Consider the following 23,742-nt stretch of genomic DNA (forward strand, 5'->3'; position numbering starts at 1 on the left):
TTGACTTTGCAGTTTCATGACCAGCTCCCCATCAGAACCCTTCAGCCAAGAGGACTGGCAGGAGAAATTGCACTTCATCCGGGAGGCACTGGAAGTAAGTTTAAAAAATATGAGGGCTGGAAAATACAGATCAGGAAATGGAGGCCTCTAGTAAGGAAGTGACCCATCCCAGATCAACTAGTGGGTGGTAGAGCCAGAATGAGAACCAATAAGAATTAATGGGTAGGGGCAGCTAGGTGGTACACTGGATAGAGCACCGGTCCTGGAGTCGGGAGGACCTGGGTTCAAATCCGATCTCAGACACTTAATAATTACCTAGCTGTGTGGCCTTGGGCAAGCCACATTTGCCTTGCAAAAACTTAAAAAAAAAAAAGAATTAATGGGTGAAGCTTTGAGGGAGGAGGATGAATAAGAACTGACTTCTCTAGAGCACCATGATGGTAACAAATCATTTGCAAGCAAATCAATAAAAACTAAAAAATACACCAAACCACAGCATCCCAAGGGAGCATTAGGGGCCCTCTAGTTGTATTACTTTAGAGGTCTCATAGCATGGTGGACAGAAGGAAGATCTAGCTTCCTAATCCTGCCCCTGAGATGTCCTGACTTTGGGGTCTTAGACAAGTCATTTCTCAGGTGGGGAAGGGGCAGATTGGGAGCTGATCCTCCTTGGGAGAGAAATGTTCCCTACCCTAGCAAAATCACAGGTCCTGATCTGGATTATTTAAAAAGATAATTTTTATGATAATTTCTCATAATTAGATGATACTTCAGTGTTAAAATCAATCCCCAAAAGCTCTTCTGTGTGGCATTCCACAAGATGGATTCGGCAAAAGTGATCAATAAACTTTGCTTTGGGCATTTTATTCTTCATCAAACTTCTATGTTCACAGGACCCTTACATAAACAATCAATCAGTAAGTGTTTATTGGGCACCTATTATGAACCAGGCACATTTACAACATGCTGGATATAGGGACAAACTAAAACATGATGGTTTTGTATGTTTATTGATAGAGCTTGATTTTCATTTTCAAATATATATCTCCTCTTCCCTACCTAGAGATCCAACAATCATAGTTGTCTAGGACTTGAATTGCTGAGGCAAGGTTGTATTTTGTTCTAGAGGCAACAGGGAACTCATTAAAAGAGTATTTGAAACCTTTTATCCCAGTGCCTTTCCCTCCCCATTAAAGTTTTCTGAGTCAAGGTATGAATAGAGGTGAGTAAAGGGTAGAATTCTAGGGCTGATGAAGATGAAGGGTGTTGGGGAGAAAAGATTGTGTGACTGAGTATGGTGATGGACTAGTTCACAACTCCCAAAGTTGTGAACCGAGTTGAAATGGATGTCGGGGAAAAGTCGGGTTCTGTTTCAGATAAAAGGAATTTGAGTCAGTCATATGGGGACGTGCAGGTGATGGTGGTGACATGGCAAGCTGCTTGAGAAATGAAGGCTGAGTGTTTAGATGTGGGAGTCAACCAGCATAAAGATGATTTAATCCATGGGAACTGATGAGATGCTATCCCCAAGAAAGAGATTATAAAAAAAAGATGCGGGACCAAGCCATAGCTTTGGGGGATGCCCACATTTAGAAGATGGGAGGAGAAAGAGCCAGTGAGGGAAGAGAAATTGGCTAGACAGGTAGGAGGAGAACCAAGAGACCTATGTCTCAATCCATGTCAGGAAAGGTGAGAACTGGGAAAAAGCCACTTGGATTTGTCCAGTATGCCAGAGCAATTAGAGTTATATTTTTTTAAAAAATCAAATCTCACCACTAACTATGGAGGAGGCAACCCTCATAAAGTCTGAATTTTAGTCTTTGCTTTCAAATATAGCCCTCATTGCTTTATCTATTTTTAATTTATTTTATTAACATTTTGTTTTCCAATTATATACAATAATAGTATCTACCTATCATGTTTTGTAAGGTTTTGAATTTTACAATCCCCCCCCTTCCCTCCCCGCCGCAGAAGGCTGTCTGATAGTCTTTACATTGTTTCCGTGCTATACATCGATCAAAATTGAATGTGTTATAAGAGTAAACATAAACACACACCCCCAAGAAGATGAGAAACCTCAAGAATAGAGAGAGAGAAAGAAAAAAAAATGTACTTCAGTCTGTGTTCAGATTCCAATGGCTCTGTCTCTGGGGTGAGTTGCTTTCTTTATCATAAGTCCACCAGAGAAGTTGCTTCAATATTTCTCCCACAGTTGCTATTACTAGCTGTACCTCTACTCTATTCCTCCCCACTCTCATTTCTTCTATTCTCTCTCTCTCCTTTCATCCTGGCCCTGTCCAAAAGTGTGTTGTATCTGAGTACCCTCTGCCTTGATCTTCCCTCTCTTCTATTACCTATTACCCCCTTCCCTCCCCCCATTCTCCCTTATCCCATCCCTTTCTTCTCATTTTTCTCTAGGGTAAGATAGATTTCCTCACCCTTTTAAGTGTGTATGTTATTTGTTCTCTGAGCCATTTCTGGTGAGAATAAAGGCTCACTCATTCCCCCTTGCCTTCCCCCTTTCCACTTCATTAAAAAAGCTTTTTTCCTTGACTCTTATGTAAAATTTCTTAGCTTCTTCTTTATCTCCTTTCCCGTCCTCCCAGTAGTTCCCTTTATCACCCATTGACTCCATCTTTTTACTATACCATTATATTCTGCTCCTTCCTATGTCCTGTCTACATATGCTCCTTCTAACAGCTCTTATAAATGAGAAAGTTCATGTGAGTTATCAATATCTTCTTCCTGTGCAGGAATACAAACAGTTCAACATCATCAAGTTCCTCATAGTTAGTCCTTCTCTTCCACTCCCTCTATGGTTCACCTGAGTCCTGTACTTGGAGATCAAACTTTCTGTTCAGCTCTGGTTTTTTCCAATAGGAAAGTCTGAAGATCCCCTGTTTCATTGAATGTCCATCTTTTCCCCTGAAAGAGGATGTTCAGTTTTGCTGGGTAGTTGATTCTCAGTTGTAAACCAAGATCTTTTGCCATCCAGAATATCATATCCCAATCCCTAACAAGCCTTTGATGTAGATGCTGCCAGATCCTGTGTAATCCTGACTATGGAGCCTCAGTAGCTGAATTGTTTGTTTCTGGCAGTTTTTAGAATTTTCTCTTCAATTTGGGAGTTTTGTAATTTGACTATAATATTCCTAGAAGTTTTTCTTTTGGGATCTCTTTCAGGAGGTGACTAGTGAGTTCCCTCAATTTCTATTTTACCCTCTGCTTCTAGGATCTCAGGGCAATTTTGCTTTATTTTTTCTTGAAAAATGAAGTCTAGACTCTTTTCCTGATCATGGCTTTCAGATAGCTCGATAATTTTTAAATTATTTCTTCTGGATCTGTTTTTGAGATCGGTTGTTTATCCAATGAGATATTTCACATTTTCTTCTAATTTTTGATTTTGGGGGAAGAGTTTTATTTCTTCCTGATTTCTTGCAAAGTCATCAGCTTCCTTTAGTTCCATTCTGCATTTGAAGGAGGTATTTTCTTCAGAGAGCTTTTTTATCTCCTCTTCCAGCTGACCAATTCTGCTTTTTAAGGCATTCTCATTTGCCTTTTGTTTTGCTTTTTCTATTAGACCTGAACTGGTTTTTAACATACTATTTTCTTCAGTACTTTTTTGTATATCTTTCATCACGCTGTTGATTTGGTTTTCATGATTTATCTGCATTGCTCTCATTTCTCCTCCCAATTTTCCCTCCACCTCCCTTAATTGCTTTTCAAAGTCTTTTTTTGAGCTCATCCATAGTCTGAGCCCATTTTCTATTTCTCCTGGAGGTTTTGGATATGGAAGGCTTTGATTTTTGTCGTCATCTGAGTATGTCTTTTGATCTTCCATGGGACTAAAGTAATTCTCTATGGTCAGATTCTTGGTTTTCTGTTGTTTACTCATTTCCTCAGTCCAAGACAGCACTTCCAAGGTTTTGGGTTGTGTTTTGTTTTTGGGGGGAACACCCCATTGGGATCTTTATTCCTCCAAGGTCTTATGCTCTCTTGCTTGTACCTTTGATATGTAGATGACGCAGTACTTCCCTCTGCCCTGGAGCTATAAGGAGGGATCCAGCTTGGCTACTTAGTATGGAAGCCCAAACTGCAACCTGGATCTGAGTGTAGGCTAGCAGCAGAGTCCTACCCTGAAGGAGAGCAGAGAAATTTCTGCAGTCTTTACTGTTTCCCTAACCATCTCTGGGGGTGCAGACTGCTCTCTTCAGATTCTTGCTGCAGATTCTGTGGCCCGTGCTCCTCGCTCCATACTCATTCTGGTGTAGCAGAGTTCTCTCACCGCCCCTTCAAGCTGTTGCTGGTGTTCTCTGGGCTGGGCTGGGCTGGGCTGCGCTGCACTGCACTGCACTGCACTGCAGCTGCAGCTTTTTTTCCCAGTCCTGGTGAAACACACCTTTCTGATGGAAATTTTAAGTTATCTTGGACTGGAAAATGTATCACTCAGTATTTCTGTGGGTTCTACCCCTCTAATTTTTGGTTAGAGTCATAATTTGTTGGCTTTTGGAATTTTTTTTGGGGGGGGAGTTTCTGACAAAATGCTACCTTTACACCACCATTTTGGCCCCTTGTTGCTTTATCACGTGAAAGAGATGCCTTGAGTTCTTAAAGGTTCACCTGGGCACTCTATAACCTATCTCCAGGCCTTACGGTTGGTCGTCTCCCCTTGCCTGGAATGCACTCCCTCCTTACCTCTTCCTCTCAGAATCCCTGGTTTTCTTCAAAACTCATTCAAGTGTCACTTTCTATATGGTTCCCCACTAATTCCTAGTTCCATCCTTCAATCCCCCTTATGCTAGTGTCAAATTTTTCTTGATTTTGAGGATATGTTTTGTATGTAGCTCCATCTTCCTCTGTTTTGTCTTAACCCAGAGCCTTGCAATAGTAGGTATTTAATGAATATACACATTAATCAATTGAAGTAAGTCCTATAGAAATTAAAATTATTGAGAAAGGACACCTGCAATAATTATGATGCCCAAGTTTCCATAAAAAACCCTAAAAAAATTTACAAATTGGTTAAGGAGAAAATGAAAAGCTAATCTTGGCTTTTCTAATAGTATCAGGATCCCAGAGCAGCTGAGAAGAGGGAGTTGGCAGCTAGCATGGGGACATGATGGGAATCTGGATGGGAATCTCCTTCCTCTAGGAACAAGAATGAAGACTTCTCTACTAGGGAGGCAGGCAGTCACACCATGAGGAGGGTGGCTTAAAACTCAAACTATACCTTTTGTATCTACCTTCGAACCAATAGAGGCAATTCACTATGTGATTACAAATCCTTGTAGGTTCTTTTGATGAGAGAATCCACTAAGTCCTACTTGATAGACACTGGAAAGTACCTGCTACAGAAGCTAATCATGCTGGATGGACAGGTAATGGAGAAGAGAGGAGGACAGCTGAGGCTTTTTGGGGGGGGGGGGACCACTATGAAGGCAGGCAGATGACCCACAGTTCTTGAAGACTGAACCAGATCTATGGCAAGGCAACCCTGCTACTTTGTAATTCTGGGCAGAGAGTCAGCCTTAAGGCCGAGGGCACTTTGGTTGATTCAAGGTAAAATTTCCCATTCCTTTTATAAAAAGACTGGGACTTCTATGTGGAAGGTAAGCAACCCCCTTTCCAAGTTTTCTTGCAAACAGAGTGGCTAGAGATCACCAAAGATTAAGAAGAAAAGGATAGATGTAATAGGAATAGAGTTCTCCACTTGGGTTCATTATACCTGTTTCCCTGGGACAAGGTGGGAGATGGTATGATCTATAATTGTTGATCTAAAATGATGGGGTAAAGGGGTTGTGGTGGGGGAGCCTGCTCAATAGGGGACACAAGGAGGGGAATGGTGTTGAGAAATGGCAGAACAGATGGCTTTTGTTTCTCTCAGGCCTGGTCAGACCACACCTAGGGAATCGACTTCATCTCCCCCAAATTCTCAGTCTAATTTCCCTGACAAGCGATCTGGCCTCTGATTTGAGATCTCCAAGAGTGGGGGAGTGGAGCTCATTCTATTTTGAGGGAGCTTGAACTGTTAGGAAGCTTTTGGTATTCTTTTAAACCTCAGGTCTAAATTTGCCTTTTTGCAATTTTTTTCCTCACTTCTTGGGTCAAATAATACAAGTCTAATCCATCTTCCACTGGACAGCCCTGCAGATATTTCAGCCTGAATTTCATACTTTCTCTAGACACAGGCTCGCGGTTCTTCCATCCATGGCCTCCCTTTGGACCATTTCTAGATTATCAGTGATCTTCCTAACTTGCAGGCCCCAAAGTGAACACTATTGACCAGTACTGACCAGGTATCTGGTCCTTCTATCTGGAAGCTTTCACCTAAGATCACTCAGTGTGGTTGGCTGCTGCATCACCCTGGGGCTCATCCTGAGCTTGTGACCCCCTCAGTAGAGTAGATATTTGCCATGGCTAATGATGACCCCCTCCCTTGTACAAGGGAAGCCAGTTTTTCAATCTTTTGTAAAACTTTAGTTACCCAATGTAAAGACTAACAGACTGGTCATTGAGATGGGACTTCTGGTCAAGATGGCAGAGAGAAGACAGGTACTGTGTTAAGTGCTCCCTGTGTCTCCTCAAAAATAACATGAAAGAAACCTCTTAACAGAAACTTGATCAACAAAACCCAGAAAAAAAGCTAGGAGAAGAACCCCTACCAACCAGGATCGGGAGAGGGCTTCAGTCACTCCAGAGAAAGCAACCAGCACCCTACTGGCCAGCCCTTGGAATTACTAAGCCAAGTGAACAAAGCCTCTAGGATCTGCAAAAGCAAACCTCTGAGCCAGCCCCCCCCCCCAAGATCCTAGAAAAATGAAGAAAAGAGGGACCCATGGAGAAATACTTAGAAGGACCAGATTCTAACGGAGAGAGATCTAGCACTTCTGAGGAGAATATGAATTGGTCTCCAGCCCAGAAAGGCTTCCTGAAGAAATCAGGAAGGAGTTTAAAAACCAATTGGAAAAGTTGGGAAAAGAAACTCAAGAGATAATTAACAATTGCAACAAGAAAGCAAAACATTAGAAAATACAATTGGACAAATACAAAAAGAAAATAACTCTCTCAAATCCTCAACTAGGCAAATGGAAAACTTCAAAAATAGAATTGACTGATTGGAAAAGGAGTTGCAAAAGGTAAATGAAGAAAATTCTTCTCTCTTTTTTCTTTAAGGTTTTTGCAAGGCAAATGGGGTTAAGTGGCTTGCCCAAGGCCACACAGCTAGGTAATTATTAAGTGTCTGAGACCAGATTTGAACCCATGTACTGCTGACTCCAAGGCTGGTGCTTTATCCACTACGCCCGCCACCTAGCCGCCCCAGAAAATTCTTCTCTTTAAAAAAAGAATGGAATCTGTGGAAACTAATGACTTCATGAGACAACAAGATTCTGTTAAATAAAACCAAAAGATTAAAAAAAATAGAAGAAAATGTAAAATACCTCATTAGCAAAACCACTGACCTTGAGAACTGATTGAGAAGGGACAATCTGAGAATTATAGGACTTCCTGAAAACATTGAAGAGAAAAAAAAGACCTGGGCTTAATATTGCAGAATTTAGTGATGGAAAACTGTCCTGATATCATGAAACCAGAGGGCAAAATAAGTATTGGAAGAATACATTGATTCCCTCTGAAAAGAGATTCTAAAATGAAAACACCAAGGAATATTGTGGCCAAATTCCAGAACTATCAGATAAAAGAGAAAAATCCTGCAAGCAGCCACAAATAATTTAAATACCAAGGAGTCACAGTAAGAATTATACAGGACCTGGCTGCATCAACATTAAGGGATGAAAGGGCTAGGAATGAGATATTCCGAAGAGTAAGGGGCCTTGGAATGCAGCCAAGAATCTACTATCCAGCAAAGCTGAACTTTGTCTTCCAGGGAAAAGATGGGCATTTAATGAACTGGGAGACTTAGACCATTTCCTGACAAAAAGACCGGAGCTAAATAGAAAATTTGGACATCAAACAGGAGGCTCAAGAGACACATTAAAAGGTAAAAAAAAAAAAAGGGTAAAGGGAAAAAAACTGCTATCCAATAAGATGAAACAAGCTAAATCCCTACCTTAGATTAAGACTCTAATAACTCTCAAGCATGTAACTCCTATTAGAGAGAATATATTTAGCCAGAAGTGATGGACACTCATAACTTTTCTGTGACTCAGAATAATTTAAAAACAATACCTCCTTAGAAAGGGGGATAGTAAGGAGATGGGGTAAATCTCATTACATTAAGTGGTATAAAAGACCAATTGTAATAGAGAGGAAGAAGGGGGGAGCTGAGAACCACCTGAATCTTCATCTCATCAGACGACTTGAAGTTAACTTATACACATTCAGTTAAGAAACTTATCTTACCTTTCAAGCATTAAAAGAGGAAAGGGGGAGTGGCTAGGTGGCTTAGTGGATAAAGCACCAGCCTTGGAGTTAGGAGTACCGGGGTTCAAATCTGGTCTCAGACACTTAATCATTACCTAGCTGTGTGGCCTTGGGCAAGCCACTTAACCCCATTTGCCTTGCAAAAACCTGAAAAAAAAGGGAAAGGGGAGGGGGGAAGGGGAGGGGAGAAAAAGGGGAACTAACAGAAGGAAGGGAAGGAGGAAGGGGAAAAGGGAAAGGGGAAAGAAAAACGAGGGGGGTTGATATAGGAAGGCACACTGAAGGTGGCGGTATTCAGAAACAAAATGCTAGGGAATATGGATAAAGGGAAAAAGGGGGGAAAATACAAACAGAGGGAAGATAACATGGAGGGCAATAAAGAGTTAGTAATTATAACTTTGAATGTGAATGGGATAAACTCTGCCTTAGAATGTAAGCAAATAGCAGAGTAGATTAAAAACCAGAATTCTACAATATGCTTCTTACAAGAAACTCATTTGAAGCAGAGAGATACATATAGAATCAAAGGAAAAGGTTGGAGCAAAATATATTTTGCTTCAGCTGAAGAGAAACAATCAGGGGTTGCAGTGCTTATCTCAGACAAAGCAGCTGCAAAAATAGAAAGTGTTAAAAGAGATAAGGAAATTATATCATCCTTAAAGGTACCATAGACAAAATAATTTCAATACTAAATATGTACGCACCCAATGATATAGTATCTGAAATCTCAGAGCAGTTGAAAGATGTACAACAAAACATAGACTGCAAAACTGCTAGTGGGAATGGCTTAACAAACTATGGTATATGTATGTCATGGAACACTACTGTTCTATTAGAAACCAGGAGGGAGGGGATTTCAGGGAAGCCTGGAGGGATTCGCATGAACTGATGCTGAGTGAGATGAGCAGAACCAGAAAAACACTATAACATAGGGGTGATGATCAACCTGGAAGGACTCACTCATGGCTGTCTGCAGTGGAGAATACAATCTGTATCCAAAGAAAGAATTGTGAAGTTTAAACAAAGACCAAAGACTATTATCTTTAATTTAGAAAAAAAACCATTATCTTAATTATGTAATTTTGCTATCTCTTGTACTTTATTTTTCTTCCTTAAGGATATGATTTCTCTGTCATCACATTCAAATTAAATCAATGTATACCATGGAAACAATGTAAAGACTAACAGAATGCCTTCTGTGGGGGGTGGGGGGAGGGAAGCAAGATTAGGGGGAAAATTGTAAAACTCAAAATAAATAAAATCTTTTAAAAAAAAAGACTAACAGACTTCCTTCTGTGGGGGGGGTGGGAGGAGGGAAGCGACATTAGGGGGAAATTGTAAAATTCAAGAATAAATTAATTAATTAATAATAAAAGAAAGACTTTACAATTACCTTTATTGAATATCATCCTAAGAGCCTCAGCTGTTTCCATATGAGAGAAAAATTTTCTTCCTCTTTTCATTTCCAGAAACCCTTCCATTTCACTATGATTTATGATGCATTGGTGACGTCCCTCAACCAGCCCTCCTTTTGGGAGAAAGTAACCAAGGAGCTTCACACAGTTGGGGTGAGTCAGAACCCCCAATGACATGGGAGCCCCAGCTTCCTTCCTATAGAAATGTGGGTCCAGGGTGGCTAGGTGATGCAGTGGATAGAGCATTGGCCTTGGAGTCAGGAGTACCTGAGTTCAAATCCAGCCTCAGACACTTAATTACCTAGCTGTGTGGCCTTGGGCAAGCCACTTAACCCCATTGCCTTGCCAAAAAAAAAAAAAATCTAAAGAAATGTGGGCCCACCCAAGGAAACTGAATGCTTACAGAGGAGGCCACCCTGTGGAAAGAGTGCTGAGTGGGGAGTCAGGAGGCCAGGGTAGGCTTAGGAGCTGGATGACCTTGGACACTCACTAGACCTCTCTGATCTCAAATTCCTCATCTGTAAAATAGGGGTGTTGCTCCCAAGAAAGTGCCTCACCAGCCTTGAAGACCTCTAGAGAGTCTGCCCAACCAGCGGGCACCCAACTCTAGGCCAAAGATCTGCCCAGAGTAGGTCCTGCTTTAGGAGCCGACATCTGACAGCATCCACCATGCCACCACTGCTGCTGCTGCTCCCATTCCCCTAGGGATTCCCTTCCTCTGGGCCCATCATGCCCCATCCACAGCTGCCTATCTTGTCTCATGCCTCACCTGGCCCTCCTTGGCCACGGAAGGCTTATTTAATGACCTGCCTGAGTCAGCCAGAAGAGGGTCTCCCTGGGGTTTCAACTTAGTTAACACTGAGAGATGGTTTAAAAACTTCCATTTACCCAAATATCCCTGCAAAAAAATGCAGGGGAGAAGCTGACAGAGCCTTCCACTGCTTCCTGGGGGGCTGTGTCCAGGCAGCTTGTCACTGCCCACTGTGGCTCCCGATCATGAGCCCTTGGCACTCAGCCAGGACCCTCCTCAGAAAGCAGACCCAGCTACTGCAGCATTGCTGGCTTGTGCCAGTCTGCTAATAACCCAGAGACAAAGTGAGGGACTGTTGGTGCGGCTTGTGGAGGCGTCTGGCTCATCCTCAGTGCATGAGAATGGAGATGCAGATTTGTGTGGGCACGTCTGTGTGTGGACTGGTTGTCTGTATGAAAGTGTGTGTGTGTATGCATATGTCTGTGTCTTGGATGGAGGGAACAGAGTTACAGAGGCCCCAGTTCAAGTCCCACCTGTGGAATATATTGCAATAGGAGCAGCTAGGTGGTGCAGTGGATAGAGCACCAGCCCTGGAGTCAGGAGGACCTGAGTTCAAATCCTGCCTCGGACACTTAATTACCTAGCTGTCTGGCCTTGGGCAAGCCACTTAACCCCATTGCCTTGTAATAAACAACAACAAAAAGGAATATATCGAATATATTAATATATTGGCCCTAGGTAGGTCATTTAACACCACCAGGTAATTCTTTTAAAAAATTCTAAATTTCAGGTTAGTTGCCAATCATGGAGAGAGGAAGTTTATTCACTTAGAGTCCCCCCACTCACACACACACATGCATCCTTGCATGTGCCATAAATGATAGGATGACCCCACAAATCCTGGGGGAGCTGAGAGTCAATGTGGGCTCACTGAGAGCTAGGCTCAGAAAGACCTGAGTTCTGGTCCTGGCTCGGACACTCCTGGCCCTGTGCCCATGCCAAGGAGCCTGAGCTTTCACTGCTGTGGAGAAGATGCAGCTGGCATCAGCAAAGAGAGTTTCCCCACCTGTGACCTCGCCGTGGTGATGGTATCATAGGCCCACCCTTGGTCTGCAGGGAACCAATGAAGGAGGAGGAGGAGGTTATGGGTCTGGGGTTTTAGATCTGTGAGGAGCCCAGAAACGTCTCTCTGCCATGCCCTCATTTTACTGAAGAGGAAATGTCTTTACAGAAGACCCCGCAGGACTGGTGACTTGCCCAGGGTCATACAGGTAGTCCACTGCAGAGCCAGCAGATGCCCCCTGGCCCTCTGTTTCCCAGTCCTCTGCTCTTTTCCCTACACCTTGTCCAAAACCAAGCGGTATGGCCTGTGGTTGAGTTGGAGAAAAATGTATGAGCTGCCGAGTGACTGCCAAGGGAATATCTGTCACCCCATGTGCTGTGGCGCCTGCTCTGGGTGCGGCTGTGTTGCCTTGAAGCCAGGTAGAGCCTGGGCCTGGCAGGAGTGGAATTCCCTGTTGGAAAAGCTCATTGAAATAGCGCAAGCTGTTAGGGAGGCCACTGTTTGAGCAATGGGGACCCCACAGATTGTATTGCCTTCTGCAGCTTTCCCCCATGAGGCCTAGGGGTCTGTCCCCCATGCGGGTCATCAGTGAAAGCACACTCTGCCGACTCACCGGGGCCTTGAGTGGACAGGTAAGAAGATTCCTAGGTCACGTCCAGGTGGAGTGCTCACTCCCTCATGTCAGGCCTCTATATCTCCAGGCCTCACACAGTGCTTGGCATGTTTTGGGGGCCTGCATAAACATTGAATTGATTTGGATGGTGGTCCCTAAGGTCCTGCTGAGAGGAGCAGAGAGCCAAGGGCTGTGCCCAACCTCCCTGTGCCTTGGACACCTGAGTCTTGGTCTTTGTCCAAGCAACCATCTTTACAGGGAGACGGCCTACATGAGCCAGGGCACCGTGGAGATGCAGGGAGGGGCAGAGACCGCCACGGGCATCCCCGAGGGAGCAGGCCGGGAATCTTCCTTAGAGACCGAGGAAGTGAAGAGGGGGACAACATTCCCGGACCCTTCAGTGTTTGCTGGTGCAGGTGGTTTTCTATTTGTTTGTTTGCTTTACAGGCCCCTGTGGTGGTTGATTATTACTGGTTGGACTGACAATAGGTGTTCAATCCCAAAGTTGGGGAAGATTCTAGAAATGACTATGTTGAAAAAACCCAAGCAACCAACCAAGCAAACAAACAGAAAACCAGCTACACCAGCACACACTGGAAATCCAGTTCAGTTGTCCCCCTGCCCCCTCCCAAGAAAGGCCAGAACCCACTCGCAGCCTCCAAGCACCCCAATGGATGAGAGGAGGCTAAGCAGCCGTGTACAAACAAGATGAAGGATAGAGCCGGGGTCCCTGAAGGAGGCCAGGACTAAGGGAGACCACTCACAGAGAAAAGGCCCGGGGTGGGGGAACCTCCTGGGGTGGGAGGAGACCAGGCAGGGGGCTTGGATCCACTCATCCCATCCCATTCCTGGCCCACGTGGAGTCGTGGAGTCGGCAGGCCGCTAAACCAACGCCCAGCCCCTCATCACGCCACGTGTCTGACCTGCTCTTGCGGCCTGGGCCTGGGGGCTTCTCTGGGATCCTTTCCTGCCCACCAGAGCCAGTCTGCCTTCTCTTCATTCAAGACCAGCAACTTCAATGAAGCCTATGACGGCCTCATCGCCTTCATCCAACAGCCATTAAACCGGGATGTCCTGGCCCAGGAGCTACGAGGAGCAGGGGTGAGTGAGGGGCCCGAGGACCCCGAGCCAGATTGGAGGAATGAAGGGAGGAAGCCAGGGGTGCAATAGTGAAGGGGAGCACCTGGGACGGAGGCCAGAGGGAAGAGGATCCATGCCTCGCCTCTTCCCTCCTCCTCTTCCTCCTTCCTTCCTTTTCCTCTTTCTCTCTCTTCCTCTTCCTCCCTCCCTCCCTCCTCCTCTTCCTCCCTCCTCTTCCCTCCTCTTCCCTCCTCTTCCTCCTCCCTTCCAGGAGTGACCAGTCTTGGTCCAACTCGAGTTGGAAGACCAAGTGCCAATGACTGGGCTCCTCTTGGGCCAAGGATGGCTGAGCCTGGACTGTCATGCCCTCGTCGTCCTCCTCAACTAAACCTTCTATCCCCCCCCCCCGTCCATGCCCCCCCCAGGACCTAACCCCCAGGGGCTTCCAAGGATGAGAAGATTTCCGGCCAGGTCTCGTTGGGCTCCTTGTGCCCAGCTCAGACCGGGCCAGGATCTTGGTCTTGGGCCAGGGCCCAGATGATCCCCTGGATGACCAGTGCCAGCTGCTGCCCAACTGAAGGCCGCCTCCATCCCCTTGCCAGGTGGTCTACACCAGCTTATACGATGTGCTGCTGGGCTTCATTGCCCCCAGCTTCTTTAAGGATGCCGAGAACATCCCCGGAAGCCTGAGGAGCGTCCTGACCAATGACCAGATTGCCAGGCCCTTGAAGAAAGTGGTGAGTGCAGCCACTCCAGGGTGACCTGAGGTGGGGGGAGGGTGGGCCTGCCCCTTCCTTTCTGTTGCCAGCAGACAGATGACTGGGGCAGGCAGGTTGGGGGTCCCCTGGCCCAGAGGGAGTCCGGGGCAATCTCTGAATCAGCTTTCACTCTTTCATCACCTCCCCCCCCCCTTACATCCACTTCATTCAAGTCCAGATGTTACCTTTTTCTTTTCACTTTTCACTTTTTCCATTTTTTCAATGGACATTAATTTTCTGTCCCTCCCATTTCCAACAAATGAACCATATTCAAGTGAGGCAGATTCCTACATTGGCCAGGTCCAGAATGTGTCTCTGCCCTCCCAGGATTTCTTCCTCTCCATTCCTTCCTGCTCCTGATAGCACCCCAAAGTCAGGCCCCCAGGAATGCCCAGCTGGTGCATCCAGGAAAGAGAGCAGGGCTAGAGGCCAGGGTCTTGCTTTGGCTCTGGTGGCAGCCACATGCCTGGGTGACCTCTGGCATCACTAGCCATCTGTGCTGGGACAGTGGCTGGTCAAGTTGCCATTGTACACGGGGACGAAGCGCCAGCTTGGGCCTGGGCCCTCCGTTCAGATCCCACCTATGTGGGACCTCAGGCAAGTTCCTTTCCCGGCCCGGGCCTCAGTTTCCTCATCTGTAAAATGAAGGGATTGGCCACATGGCTTCAGTGGTTCCTTACACTCATGATCTGAGGGGACATCTTTCACTGCAGATGCCCCCAAGAGAATCCCCCACCCCTCCAACACATCTTCAAGGTCCTTGTCCGTCGGTTCCACAAGACTCCATTAAACACCCTCTTGTTTCTAGGCCCCGAAGGTCCTGGGGTGATGGAGATAAGAGTGAAATCAGCCTCTGACCTCCAGGAGCCCACATCTGTCCGTCAAGCCTTCTCGGGGGTCTGCCAGACCCTCTTGGGTAATGACAGGGACCTTCAAAGTCCTCCCTGGCCTCCCTGGCTTTAGGGAGAGTTGGCCTAGGCCTTGGATCCCAACATTTTGGGTGAAGGGAAGGGAGGAAGAAGAGAGGAGAGGCCAGACAGAATTCCCTGGTCTGGGAAACTCCTGCAGAGCTGAGGCGCCCCCCACCCCCTCCCTCGCTGGCCTCTTCTGGGCAACCCCTCAGCTTGAGGGGCTCCTTGTCAGTTGGGTTTCAGACCCACCAGGTGCTTCTGGGTGAGCCCCATCTCTCCTCTGGCTGCAGAGCCGTCATTTTGCAGGCCAAGCAGCCAAGGTCCTCTTGCTCCCCCAGGAAGCCCCTCCCTCGTCTCCCCGTGAGCTCAGGCCAGCTCCCAGGCTGTCCCTCCCCCTGGTGTGAGGACGAGGACCATGAGGAGATCATAAATAATGCTTATTTTTATGGCTTTATAGTAATTTTAATTAATTAATTAATCTATGAATTTGGGACATTTGAGGTTTATGACATGAACTGACCAAAGATTTCTCGGTAACAGCCGCTTCAGTAGCCCCACTGACAAAGATGGGGGCTGGGTGCTGGCTTTATGATGTCTCTGGGGAGGGGAGGATGGGAAGGGGATGCTCTGTACCACTACTACCGGCCTCCATCGACCTGTGTGTCACCCAGGATCCTGCCGTCTGAGCCAGAAGCCTCGGGCCCCACGGCCCAAGCCCTCTAAGTGTGGCTCAAGGCTAATTCTAGAACTCTCTTCCCCCAGACTGTCCTGGTTCACTGTTGGGCCCAGCTGAGAGAGAAGAGGGCGGCCCTGAGGGTAAGAGCTGGGGAAGGGGCTGCCTCCGAGGGGGGCTCTTGGGTGGGGAGCTCAGGACCTGCTCCCCCTGAGCAAGACTTTTAGGTCCCAGAGCCATGGACTCCCCTTTCTGGTCTTCTTGGAGGATTAGATAAGGGGGAAGGTCTGGTTGGTTAATGGTGGGGGCATTCATTCATTCATTTATTTATTTATTTATTTATTTATTTATTTATTGAGATTTTTTCTAATTATATATAGACAGTTTATTTGTATTATTTTATTTATTTATTTGTTTTTATTATTAATTTATTTTCCCACTAGTTGTAAAGCTAGTTTTCAACATTCATTTTTGTCCAGTTTTCTCTGTCCCACTCTTCTCTCCTCCTGCCCTGAGAGCAAATTATGTGATAGAGGTTACACATCTACTCACTTTTAGTGGCCCCTTCGAGGGGCATCTTTAAACTGATGGCAGAGGGGCCTGAGCCTGGGGTCCTCTTTGTCTTTCTCATTGCCCCCATCATCCGGGGGTTGGTAGGAGCGCCCTAGCATCAGATCAGAATATTAGAACTAGAAGGAGCCATCAAGGAGGTGGTCTCTATGAGCTTCCTCATGTTACAGATCTCGGAGAGGTCAGAGACAGTGTGGCTGGTGGCTCTGGCAGGAAGGGGCGGAATTGGGACCCTCAGCCTAGAGCCCTTTGTCCCTGCCCCACAAGGGGACCCCCATTCGGGCCCTCCCAGGTGGCAGGAGCCACCAAGGGCAGGGTCAAGTCTGGGGAAGTGTCTGAGCCCCTCAGCCCCCACCCAGGCTCTGCCACTGCTCTCTCCAAACAGGAGCCCAATGGATTTCTCTACCACTTGTATGAAGTGATGGACTGCATCTCCCCTGAGCTGATGTGGGCAGCTGTCGGGCCAGAGAGCCAGCAGAAGAAGTTTTATTATTCTCTGAAGGTAGGTCACCTGAGGGACTGTCAAGGGCCTCCCCTGGGCCTCCCCAGGGGTCATGGAGAAGGCCTCACAGGGAAGGGAAGGCTTCCTTTGCTGATAAAGGCTATGCCTCGGGGAGCCGAGGGCTCCTCCAGGGCCTTCTGGGCCAGTCATTTAACCTCTGCCTCAGTGTCCTCAACTATAAAATGGAGATCTAACAAGCAGCACCAACCTTGGAGGATTGTTGTAGAGATCAAACGGGATGATCCTGGTCATGTCCATGGGAATCATCATGAGAATGTTGGCTCTTGGCATTGTCCCCCACCCTTCTCTGCCACATCACCCTCTGCTCCCATAGGAAAGGCAGGCAGTGCATCTGCTCGGGCTCTGCCCTGGCATAGGACCAGGCTCACAGTCCCCCATCACCATGAATATCTCCTCCTCTTCCTCCTGGGGGTGGGGCAGCTTTCCCATCCCCCACCTCACTGCTCATTCTGTGAATGGCAGGCCCCCAGGTGGCAGAGACGTGGCAGAGACAAAAACCACTGCCCCCCACAAAGTGAGTGGAACGGGATCACAAGAGCTCCTGCGGCTCAGTGTGACTGAGGACCCAATAAATAAGAGCTCCTCAGAGCCAGCCACAGAGAAGGACCTGTAGAAGCCTCAGCTCTTCTTCCTGAAGCACCTTGCACATTTTGCAGGAGCAGGCCGACATCTGGAGGAGGGGCCAAGAGGACCTGCAGAGAAATGTATGTGAAGCCGATGCCATGCTTTGTCCTTTGTTCTTGAAGACCATGACAAGCACATGAATGGGATCTGAGGCGGGGGGGCTGTGCTAAGTCCCCAGCCTCACGTTCTCCTCCAGGACCACCTGGGTCCAGTGGCCAGAGATGCAGAACCACTGGAGATGGCCCTGGATGCAGAGGGAGACTTTGGCCTTTTTTAAGCTAGTCTTTCCCAAGTCTGTCTGTCTGAGGTATTGCTCATTCAGTGATTAAGGCTGGCTGAGAGAGAAGTGGCAAAGAGGCCGAGAATGTCCAAAAATATCAACCCGGGAGCAAGCTTATAGAGAGAATGAATAGGAAATATTTAACAGAAAGGTGCCAGAGCTGAGGAGGATTAGGAAATGGCTTAAAAGCAAGCCAGGGAAGGCAGCTGGTGATGAGAGTCTTCCAGAAAATGTTTGGAGCTGAGTGATGGAGGGGCTACCAGGAGGCCAGCATGACCAGATCTGAGAGTCTTTGTCAAGGAAGAGCCTGGCCAGGGAGGAAGGACTTTGAATGCCAAGTGGAGCTGTTTGCTTTTGGAGGCAAGAAGCCAGTAGAGGTTACTGACTGGAGAGCTGACATGTTCAGATCGAGGCATTAGGAAACTCACTTTGGTGACTGAAGGGAGGATGGACTGGAGTCAGGGGAGACATGAGGCAGGCAACCCCACCGGCATCCAGGGCCATCTCTAGTGGTCCTGATCCATCTCTGGCCACTGGACCCAGATGGTCCTAGAGGAGAAAGTGAGGCTGGGGACTTAGCAGTCCCTCTCACTCAGATCCCATTCATGTGCTTGTCATGGTCTTCAGGAACAAAGGACAAAGCGCAGCAGCAGCTTCACATACATTTCTCTGCAGCTTCTTTTGTCCCCTCCTCTCACTCTGGGGAAGAAGAATGACAAGGGAACAAAAGTCAGCCTGCTCCTGAGAAATGTGCAGTAGTGGAGGGATGAGGGTCTGCAACAGGGTGGTGATGTCGCAGGGCGGGGAACAGATTTGGGGGATGTTGCCGAGAGGTTGATATAGGGAGTGGGAGATAGTGAAGAGTCAAGGCTAACTGGTTAAGGGGGAAATGTGTTCAGTTTCTAATGGGCATCCACTCTGAGATCTCTGAAAGGCTGTGGGATATGCATGACTGGAGATCAGCAGAGAGGTTAGGCCAGGACGGGTAGATCTAAGAATCGTTCTCATGGTCATTAAATCCATAGGAGCTGATGAATTATATTATATTGTGTATATATGACCCAGGATATAACCCTAATGGACATTAATGAGATGAGGATGCTGGAGGAGGATCCAGCAAAGAGACTTTAGGAGGAGTCGTCTGAGAGCCAGAATAGGAGAGGGCACCTGATCCTGAAAACCTTAGACAAGAGTGTTCAAAAAAGAGGGGGCCATGTCAGAGGCCATAAGGAGGTCAAGGAGAATGAAGCTAGAGTTAAGGCCATTGGATTTGGCATCAAAGAGATTATTAGTAACTTTGGAGAGGGCAGTTTCTGCTGGAAGGTCAGAAGGCAGATTCTAAGGAGTTAAGAGCAGTGAGAGGAAAGAAAGTAGAAACACTGCAGTGGATGGACTTTTCAGAGTTTAGCCACAAGGGCAGAAAAGACATGAGAAAATAGTAATAGTAGAAGGATCAAGTGAGGGTCTTTTCAGCATGGTAGAGACATGGGCATGCCTATAGGCTATCAAGAGAGACAGAAAAATGAAAGAGTGGGGATGCAGGGGCAGCTAGGTGGTACGGTGGATCACCAGCCCTGGAGTCAGGAAGACCTGAGTTCAAATCTGATCTCAGACACTTAATGACTTAGCTGTGTGACCTTGGACAAGTCACTTAACCCCATTGCCTTGCAAAAACCAAAAAATACCCCAACGACAACAAAGAATGGAGAAGCCACAGTAAAATCTGTTGGAGGCTGGATAAAATGGAATCACTTAAAAAAGCAGAGGGATTAGTTAACCTTGGCAAGGATCAAGTTCATTTCCTTGTAAGAGATGGGGGTGAAAGAGAAAAGATTGACAGGAGATGGAGAAGAGGAAAAGAGGGAGCTCATGGTGAATGGTCTTGGTGTGAAACCACACTGCCTTTAACCTGGAACTTAGAGGATAGGAGCTCCCCAGGTAGAGATGGGGAGGAAGACATCCCCGGTGTAGCAAATAGTTGTGAGCCAAGGATAAGACATGGAAAAACTGCCAACGTGTCCATTGAAGGAGTCCAATGTTGATGGACCAGGGACTTTCTTGTTCTGGCATGGAATGGTAGAGAGTCTTAGGAGGCTAAAGAATTGGCTCTTTTATTTGGTAGTTTCTGGGGAACCACTGAAGGACTTCCATGAATATGCAAGATTAGATTGGTAAGACAGACCTAAGATTCCCATAAGGAGGAAGAGAACTGAAGGGAAAGGCCTTGGGTTTAAGCATCTGGAGGAAACTACTTCAGTAGAGGAGTTTCTGTAGAGAATTAACTGGGGCTAAAAATAGGTGGAAGAGAGAAAATATGCTCAGCACATGACTCTCAAGAAGTTATGTGATGAAATAAAGAAATGGAATGAGAGTTAGAGGAAACAGTAGGTCAAGGTCATTGTTGCTCCAGGGTTTTTCAACCCAAATTCAGGAAGTAATGTCCTCACTTGGTGAGCTGAGAATTGGTTTGAAGATTCTAGGAAGGAGGGACCCATTATCTCCCAAGGAGGCCTCTTCACTCTTGGACAAATGTCCCTAGAGGAATGTTTTATTTCCAAGACCAACGCTAAAGTTATATTGCTGTTATTGGTGTGCTCCAGATCCTCTTGTGTGATGGTCCCTTCAAAGTCTTCTCCAGGGGAAACACTTCTAGAACCTTCAGGGGCCTCTCATCTTTTGGTATTCCACCATCCTCTGGATGCTCTCCATCTTGTCAATCAAACCCAGAGTTCTCAGCTGAGGGTCTCACCTAATAGATGTCTGAAGAACTGGAGATCATTCCCCAAGAGCTCCCTCTTCTCTCCTTCATCTCACATAATTAAACACACAGACTCTGCTGGTACCAGGAATAGAAAGACAAACAAGAAAATGGTACCTGTTCTTAAGGAGTTTACATTTTACTGGAAGTGGGGGGGGGGGTCAAGTAAGTATGTTTATGTTGTTGCTGTTCCATTGTGGATCCCATTTGGGGGTCTCTGGGTAGAGATACTGGAGTGGTTTACCATTTCCTTCTCCAGTTCCTTTGACAGATGAGAATCAGTGGCAAACAGGGCGAAGTGACTTGCCCAGGGTTGCTCACTAGTAAGAGAGCCAGGCAGGATTTGAATGCATGAAGAGGCAGCTTCCTGACTCCAGGGCTAGCTCTGTTATGCCCCCCAGCTGCCCAAGTGTCCATGTGTAACAATTACATACACGCGTGTGTCTGTGTGTGCATTATAACTTGAGGAGGAAGGAGAGATCCCTAAGGAGGGGGTGGGTAGTCCTTGAGCTGAGCCTTGAAAGCAACTGAAGGACATGGGGACATTTAGCCAATAGAAAAGAAGCTGGGGCTGGGGGTCGTGGGGGTTGTCTCGATAGGAAGGGTTGAGGTCAGATTGGTTCTGCCTGGACTCGAGGGCAGGACTAGGATCAAAGAGCTCAAGTCCCTGAGAGATTTAGTTTGTACCAAAGGACGCTGGGACAATGCCCAAGTGGGACAGGCCGCCTCCCGTGGCCGTCTTCATGTGCAGTCCCTGCTGGCGGTGCTCGGAGCACGCCTCACTGATTCCATGTCCCTTCCTCAGGACAATCCCCCATTTCTGACGCTAGCTCTTGGGGACCCGGCAGATGGGGGGAGGCCGCCCCAGCCATCAGAAGCCCCAGAAGAGGCCTTGCTCCCATCTTATCATTGCAGGAGCAAGTGGTTTCCTTCTCCAAAGCCTTGCTGACCTTAGCCGAGGCCTGCTACCCGATGACCAAGCTGCTGGCCCAGCATGTGCTGGAGGATCTCATGGAGAGATTAGAAGTGCTGCTGGCTCGTTTCTAAGCCTGGAGTGGGGGAGAAGGATGGGGTGGGCAAGGAGGGGAGAAGGGACTGCATCTGGGCAACAGCTCTGTGATAGTCTAAAAGAGCAGGGCTGGTCCCTGCCCAGACTAAAAAATTCTATGGAAGGCACGAAATTTTGTGTGTTCTGTTTGGCCTTGGGGGTGGGAGAACACAGCACAAGAGCCCCAACACAGCTCAGGGTGGAAGGTGACTTGTCAGAGGGAAAAAAGAGCCCAAAGAGGCAGAAATCCTCATTCTGATGGCTTTGGAGCAAGGGCTTCTTGCCCAGAGCTCCGATGCTTGGAGGCTAAGCAGGGCCCAGAAAATGCTGGCCTGGAGCCAGTTGCCATTCAAACTGAATCTCTTCTTGTCATCTTTGAAATGGGCATAAATAATAAGGATCAAATCGCACAATGACTATAAAGCTCTTTACTGATACTATGGTCTCTTGAATTAAAGCGCATTTGAGATGCCCTTCAGATATTAAGTATATGTTGTCGCTCTCTGATGGGCTGGTGAGGAAGGGTATATCCCAACACACTATCCAGGGGATACTAAGTTTGATTCCCATGTCACCCCCTCAGGGCCATCCTTCCCGCCCCCCCCCCACTCTTTGGGGCCTGACCCAAGCAGCTCCTCTGCCCACACAGCCTCAGCAAACAAAGCCACCACATTGCTCTCGGAGACTCAGGCCAGAGTATACTCTGAAGGGCCTGTTCAAGGAGAGGTGTCTGCTGTCCAAAGGGAAAAGAACACTGGCTGCCTTTGGCTCATGGGACTAGAATTGGAAAGGATCCCAGGCCTCATTTGGGCCCAAGGAAAGTTGCCCAAGGCCACATAGTTAAGGGAAAGAGGATCTGAACCTTATGTCCTCTTGATTCCAAATCTTTCTATGACTCCAGGTGATTGGTCTTGAGATAAGATCCTTCATTCCACTTGGGAATAGCCTTGCTGCCTTTCCAAGTCTGTTGCCTTGTCTGATGAAAATAGACGGACATGCATCATTTAGATACAGACTAGATGAAAATGCATCATGTGGAAAGACTGGAGTCTCCACTGGAGTCATTGGGATGATGGTGGGGCAGCCCAGGTGCCACTTTTACTATGTCTCTTCAAGGACAAGGAAGAAACTTGGTGAAACTTGGAAGATTCCAAAGCTCTCCTTCCTCAGCAGGGGCCCCTCACCCCTCTAACCCAGGAGGACTTGACCAACACTGCTTCCTGCCCCCCCTCTGGCAGGGTTCACCTCCATGTCTGCGTCCCCCACCAACCTGAAGCCCAAGACCATCCAGGCAGAGACAGATGCTCCAGCCTCCAGTGTCACAGAGTGAAGCTTCCTCAGCTGTGAGATTGTGTTATTTTAAGGTCCTATACAGGGCTGCAAGATTTCTGAAATGAATTTGGAAAGCTAAATGCTAAAGCAGCATTCTCCCCTTAGGACCGAGCCACCTACTATGGAAAGGGTTTTGGAGGAGAAAGCTTTAGAAGTGCTCGGGACAAACAACTTAAGACTTAAGAACCCAAAGCATTGACCAGCCTTGACTCCAAGGAAGCACTAATTGACCCCAGGGACCACTGATGCTGCTGCTCGCTTCTTGGCAGAGATGGTGGTCCGAATATGCAGAATGAGAAACTTGGGTTTGGGTGTTGCCAACATGGGAATTTGTTTTGCTTTGCCACCCATGTTTGTATTGAGAAAATGGATGACTTAACTGAAGAGATAAAAGCAGAGACAGTTCCTTTGGATCCAGAGGCATCTGATTAGCCAAGCACAAACTGAAGCTCTGTTCTCCTCTTCAGTGAGTCACTGCTGAGAAGTCCAAGATAACTAGGTAATAAATGTCATGGTGGACGTGCCAAAGGGTGACCCATGAGAGGGACATGCACACAGAGTAGCCTACATGCCTCAAAATCAGACTGGAATTCAAATCCTGACCCAGATAGCATAATGACCCTTAAGCAAATCACTTAAACTCTCGAGGTCGAGGGGCAATAGTACAACTTCCCATTTTGTTTTGAGTTAATATATTTGTCAGGCATTTTTCAAACCTTAAAGCTCTATTTCCTTGAGATATATATATATATATATATATATATAGTAACAATAATTATTATTATTGTTACTATTCTTATTACTGTGGAGGGGGAGAGGAAATGGTAACAACAGAAGATCTAAGCCTGCTCTGAGCTCTGGCCCTGCCTCCTCACCAGGCCGGCTCTCCTAACTTGGTGATGTGAGCATGAGGCATGTCTCTCTTCTGATACATTCAAAATAATCATGACGAAGAGAATAA

At 46.9% G+C, this 23,742-nt stretch overlaps 1 protein-coding gene across 4 annotated transcripts in view; it reads left to right on the top strand.

Moving 5' to 3' along the window:
• LOC141520771 (mitoguardin 1-like) overlaps positions 1-21,869 on the top strand; it is a 29,225-nt gene extending 7,356 nt beyond the window's left edge. Inside the window, exons 3-11 of one of the 4 annotated variants that reach the window (XM_074232598.1) lie at positions 13-94; positions 5,292-5,378; positions 9,852-9,950; positions 12,154-12,243; positions 13,203-13,325; positions 13,907-14,041; positions 15,736-15,789; positions 16,602-16,718; positions 21,317-21,865. In XM_074232598.1, coding sequence (XP_074088699.1) covers positions 13-94; positions 5,292-5,378; positions 9,852-9,950; positions 12,154-12,243; positions 13,203-13,325; positions 13,907-14,041; positions 15,736-15,789; positions 16,602-16,718; positions 21,317-21,448 — 919 coding nt within the window. In that variant the 3' untranslated portion in view covers positions 21,449-21,865. Of the gene's footprint in view, positions 1-12; positions 95-5,291; positions 5,379-9,851; positions 9,951-12,153; positions 12,244-13,202; positions 13,326-13,906; positions 14,042-15,735; positions 15,790-16,601; positions 16,719-21,316 lie in introns of all 4 variants that reach the window. The other 3 variants (XM_074232600.1, XM_074232601.1, XM_074232602.1) reach the window with 3 other exon arrangements.
• The last annotated feature ends 1,873 nt before the right edge of the window (positions 21,870-23,742 follow it).

The sequence above is a fragment of the Macrotis lagotis genome, chromosome 4, assembly GCF_037893015.1.
Source record: "Macrotis lagotis isolate mMagLag1 chromosome 4, bilby.v1.9.chrom.fasta, whole genome shotgun sequence".
Classification (NCBI taxonomy): domain Eukaryota; kingdom Metazoa; phylum Chordata; class Mammalia; order Peramelemorphia; family Peramelidae; genus Macrotis; species Macrotis lagotis.